This window comes from Ochotona curzoniae, unplaced genomic scaffold (assembly GCF_017591425.1).
Source record: "Ochotona curzoniae isolate NIBS_2020 unplaced genomic scaffold, NIBS_Ocur_1.0 patch196, whole genome shotgun sequence".
NCBI classification, from domain to species: domain Eukaryota; kingdom Metazoa; phylum Chordata; class Mammalia; order Lagomorpha; family Ochotonidae; genus Ochotona; species Ochotona curzoniae.
Window position 1 is genome coordinate 9,271 of NW_024466746.1, and position 5,554 is coordinate 14,824.

Below are 5,554 nucleotides of genomic sequence, written 5' to 3' on the forward strand. Positions count from 1 at the left end.
ATACCAAATAATAAAATCTAGCAGATTTTTTGTGATTTTGAGCTGAAGATATGTTGCTGTTCGGATGATTTATCTTTTAGATCGAAACAAATGACTTTATAGGATTAAAATTTGACATGTAACAAGACAAGACGTATACATTTAGGAAAGCAACCATAATTTTAATGTTGTTCAGTTAATATTCATTTCTAAAACTCATGAGTGAGATTCCATGTCATAACATTCAGTAAAGGTCTTTTTCTTTGCTTTTTCAAGTTACGGCCTCAGTAAAAGTGCATTGTATACCTTTTTCAGCCTTGAATCAAGTGTTGTTGAAACATTTATAGTTTTCCTGTATCCCCCCCCCAGGTACTCATTGGTATGTAGATTGTCAACTGTTGATATTCTAAAAATGCGGATTTGTAAACTTGGCACTCGCATGGTTAAGTGCTGGCATGTGAGCACCTGCTCTCAGGAAGTGGGCTTCCCACGTGTCGCATTGTGGCTGGCATGCATCTTCATGTGTTGAATGGGACTGGCACTGCAGTCTCCATCTTTTTTTCAACAGCAGTTCTTTGTGTCTTTAAGTGATAATTTTTGCTTCCGTTGGAAGAATGTGGTTATTTTTACAGCTACATTTGAAGTCCGATAGTTTTGTAATTAGATGGTAGTACTCTGAAAACGCGCAGTGGGTGATAGAATTGCATAATTTACTGAAATACTTGCATGACTTTACAAATGAGGAAACAGACTTTTCTGTTTTTGAAATGTTTAATAACTTTTTAAAGAACAACTTGAGCCTGAACAGAGTAATTTTTTCCACATTTTATCACATTATATCAAAATAATTTTCCTTGATATATGTGTTAATAGGTTGAAATGAGTCTTGTACTTAGTTTTAAAAAGTAAATAGTTGAAACCTGCATTGATGAGACATCTGAGCTTTCTGAATGACTTTGGGAACTCAATCTTATTGCATGGGATATAATGTTTATAACCCTAGAATAGTCAGGTCAGATTTGCCCTTTGCACAGTTACAAAGTTTCCTTGAAGCTGATGATAATGTTTTATTTACATTTAATTATGTATTGAAATGAAAAATGTAAATCTAAAATGAAGTATCTTTTGATTGTACTTGCTAAATTAAAATTTATGTGGAAAAATATATGGAAATACATTAATGTGTGACTTGAACCATTAATGTATGCATGCTTATGGTTGCATGTTAATTGATAGAATCCCCTTACAAAGTTTTTAATAGATTCCTCTAGGGTACCTTTTAATCAAAGAATTGTTATAGAATCTTACTCTTTAAAGAATCACCTTTTCCGGAAATTAAAAAAATAACTTTTGGATTCCTTTATGTGATGAATTTTAACTAAAACTTGTCCTGTGGATGCAGTCGGTTTTAGTTAGGCATGCTGAGTACTATTTACAGCTCACACGTTGGAAGAGCTCAGTGTAGTTTCCGGTGCCGGTAGCTGCCTGCCTTCCCCTTGGCTGCACTGGCACAGGCGTTGTGCTTGTTCTGTTGCAAGTGGTTCCAGTGCTTTATCAGTTCACTGGGCTGGAACTGATGAGAGGTGATTAGATGGCTGTACTTACAGCTTGAGTACGAAACTCGCCAGTGATTGAACACAAACTCATTGGGAGGGGGGACAGGGTCAATTCTTAACTTGGCAAGACAGATCCCTACATAGACATCTTCCAGATGCAAACGACGGATACCCAAGGACACTTTAAATATCTTTCCTGCCAGGTCTCCAGAAAAAACATAACCAGTTCCAGAGCAGAAGACAGGGTAGCGCTCACTCGGGTACAGCTCTGGCGGCATGTACCATTTGCTGTCCTTGTTCCGGTTGGGCGCATATCCTCGCATTAGGTAACCCGTAAAATAGTTGTGTCTAGGAGGCAAGTCTGGTTTTAGTAACTTGTGTATTAAATACTCAGTATTGACAAACATGTCACTGTCAGTTTTCATAACGTACGGAGTATGTGGACAGTATGTTGCAACCCAGTTCATTCCCATTAGTGTTTTAATGGTCAAATTATAGTACGTATCTAGGTATTCCTGTTGAATTATGTCATGATACTCTCTACTTTCTTCCAGTATTGCACGTTGAATGTAGCCATTTGACTTGATACTTAAGCCCAATAAAAAAATGCGTGTGATTTTAATACCAGGTACTAGACTTTCATTGCCCCACGTTTGCCGAATAGCTCTTCTTGCTTCAATTTGTCCAGGTTCTGCTGCTATTAACAGTATTAAAAAGGGGCTTTTCTCTTGGCACTTTTCCGGTTCGTTGATGACATATTTGAAATGATAAGAATTTGAATATCTGGTGCCCTTTTCATTATAAACACTTCCGTTGGCACTCAGTGTGTTCTCGAGCCCTGTGACCTCTTGTGGTGCCAGCTCTGTGTTGTTGGCGTTGGTTGCTGTTTGAGGCCTCAGAGTGTGAGGGATTGTTTCTTTCCAAATGTTCCGAAGGGAGCTGTGGTTTGTCTCGCTTTTTGTGAAGCGAAATCCCCGGAGAGTGTACGTCACAGGGTTTTCTTTGAGTCCAGCTCTGCCTGGCAGCCAGTCTTGATGACTGAAAAACAGAAGCATAGCAAACAGACACACGAGGGAGAGCACGCCGACGAGATGGGTGCGAAACAGAGACCTCTTGGCGTTCCAGGTCATCTTGGCAAAGCAGCAGTGTCTCCTCCGCCACTGAAGCATGGTGTGAGAGTCCAGGGCCGGTCTGGGGGGAGGCGGCAGCACGTTGCCTGGCTTCTTCTGAGTTAGTGCTGTTCTTTGGTCATCATTTTTAGTTCACTCATGTGTCCCTCGCAGTCATTCTATAAAGACACATTGTAAAAGTTTACAAAACCACAAATCTTATAAAACTGTCTAAAAGTCTTGGATGTTAATAAAATTAAGTAAATTGAAATTTCCTAAAATGTAAAAATTTGGCAGCGCAGACATTGGGCTCAGGACTGGGTTCCCTTTGGCAGCATGGCATGCCTGAGAATGGGGCTGAGCGCAGTGAGCGTGTTGGAGGGAGGAGTGGGATAACTGTCTCCATTTACTTCATTGTCTCAGCAGCTTTAGTCAATGGTGTTTTTGACCCACACTTAAAATTCAAAAGTTACATGGATGTAGGTCTTACTAGAATTCCAAGAAAGGCCAAGTTAAGAATCCCTTGGGAGCAGATAGAAAATTTATTGGCTTTAATTAGAATTGATTCGACATGCCGTTGGTGGTACGGTGCACAGTCTGTGGCCTCTGTAAAATGGTCATGCGTTAGTTGTGGGAGTTGTGGGACAGACGGTGCAGGGTTGATTACAGCAGAGTTCTGTATTCACAGTACACTGCTTGGCATGTTTCCATTGGCCCCTACTGTGTTGACAAAGTCAATGAGAAGATGCACCTGTCAGAACTGATTTTCAGGGTTCAGTAACTTCAGTGCTCGGTGTTTAGACAGTAATAAATGACGGACATATTCAAATACTCCATCCTAATTTGAACTTTGTCCTTAAATATGAGGTATTTGAGAGATTATTGCCTTTGCTTAGACTTAAGATGGGCTTCAAAGCAGAATAAGTGTTGTCTTTAATGACCGATGGCTTTGGCAAAGCACTGTCACATATCTGTATGGCTCCGTGTTAAGATGAAACCCAAAACTACCTTGAGTAGTCTTTCTGGGTTTCCAGCAAAACAGATGGTAGCTGTTTAACCCAGCTATTTAAGATCACTAACGTTCACAACATGTACTTTAAAACATTTTTGAGTTGTGCTATTTTCTTGCAGAAGATCAGTTAAAATTTTATGTCTTCTAATAGTACACCTCTTGGAGCCATAGATACATATTTTAATAATGTGTTTGGGAGTTTATGAGACATATTAACTATTTCTTGTACTATCTCACAGCAAGCTTTCTAACTTACAGCACAAACTTGACTCACATTTGTTTCTAGTTTTTCTGTGCCGTGGTGCAAGGCTTTTAGAGGTAGGAGAATGGCTGAAGTTTTAATGTTGTTAAAAAGAGAGACCGTCTTTTGGGAAAGGGAGACCAATGAATATATAGCTTTAGTTTTAAGATTTTTACTGTGGAAAATATTTTTTTAAGCAGAAGAAACCAATTGGAAATTTAATACAGGAGTATGTATTTGGCATTACTAAATGTGTGACTGTCACTGTTTACTTAACCAATGATATTGATTGATGGTTCGTAACAAATTTGCTTAGCCTTGCCATGAAATTTAATTATGTTTGGAAAATAATAGCATTTACATGTAAATCTTCAGAGTTTTGAAAATTGTATGATAAAAATCTATATATTGTGAAGTACTTTGAAAATACAGAGTTAAATTTTGGGTGTGTATGAACAAAAGTGCGATTTTAGTACTAGCCACTAGGAGGAGCAAGTAGATGATATTTTGAGTGAATTTCTTAAGTGTTACCATCCAGGCACCAGCATTTGATAATTTCTGATCTGTGAAATTACAGAGAACTTCTAGAAGTTCTAGTAGTTATCACTGGAAAAAATGATCATTTTGAGAGATACAAATGATGTTTAAGCCTTGGATTTGAAAAATGACTGTCTTAATATTAGAATTTATTTACATGAACTTGAATCTCACACTGCTCACTGCCCCAACAGAACACATTTGTAATTCTGCTAAGAACCAAGAGGAAGCCGAGGGAGCCGAGTCCTCTGGAGTCAGAAGGCAGGAGTTTTGTCCTCCCCCATAATTGCCAATACTTGTTCTGATTAGATCAGGAAAGGAAAAGCTTTTGTTTCCTGATTGTGTATTTAGTAGATGGTGCTGAATACCCTTTTAATTTTATAGTAAGACCAGCATTATTGTAGGATTATGTTTATAAATTTCAAATAGACAAGTTATTTTTTAAACATTTATTTTTAGATTTCCAAGGCTACATAAGTATGCCAGCATTCTGTTCATGTAAAAAACATATCTGATTGAAGTCTGCTCTTTGTGGTATTGAATTAGTACAAACTCTGGCTCAAGAAGCAATAAGTGTAAAGTTAGATATCTTAGTGAATGGGTAAATGGAAGACCAAAGGGAAGTGGGGAGTTAATCCTGTAGTAACAAGTGACACTGTTTTAATGCAAACAATTTTTAATTTTTTAATGCAATACAATTTTCAAAACTCTGAGGACGTGGCTCTGGAGCATCTCGGTGCTAACGGAGAACAGCAGGCTGTTTGTGTTGTAATGCCACATAACGGGATTTTTGTTCTCATGCTTTTATAACAGTATGTGGTAAAGGTATATCTGAACTCAAATTTTGTGATAGTTCCATGTTTGTAAAATGGTGAGCTGCTGTGGCATTCACCTTCTTATTTGCCTCCCATTGACAAACAGCCATTCGGCCAGCCTGAAGGATTTGTTAGTGAAGTTTCTCATAGATTATCATAAGTTTTCTGTTCAAAAGGAAGTATAATTGAAGTTACAGTTCTTGTTTTACTCAATAAAATACCTCTCCAGTTATTACTTATTTAAATTCTTGATAGATGAGAACAAGACAAGGAATTTAAAGTGTTCTGTTATGCAAAGCAATTTT

General features: G+C 37.8%; 1 protein-coding gene across 1 annotated transcript; it reads right to left on the bottom strand.

Annotated features, from left to right (window-relative positions):
* Positions 1-1,163: 1,163 nt before the first annotated feature.
* On the bottom strand, positions 1,164-2,725 carry LOC121166660 (beta-1,3-galactosyltransferase 2). Its single transcript, XM_040995889.1, has one exon. It carries the CDS (start codon positions 2,702-2,704, stop codon positions 1,436-1,438), a length of 1,269 nt encoding a protein of 422 aa, XP_040851823.1. The 5' UTR covers positions 2,705-2,725; the 3' UTR covers positions 1,164-1,435.
* Between the last annotated feature and the right edge of the window lie 2,829 nt (positions 2,726-5,554).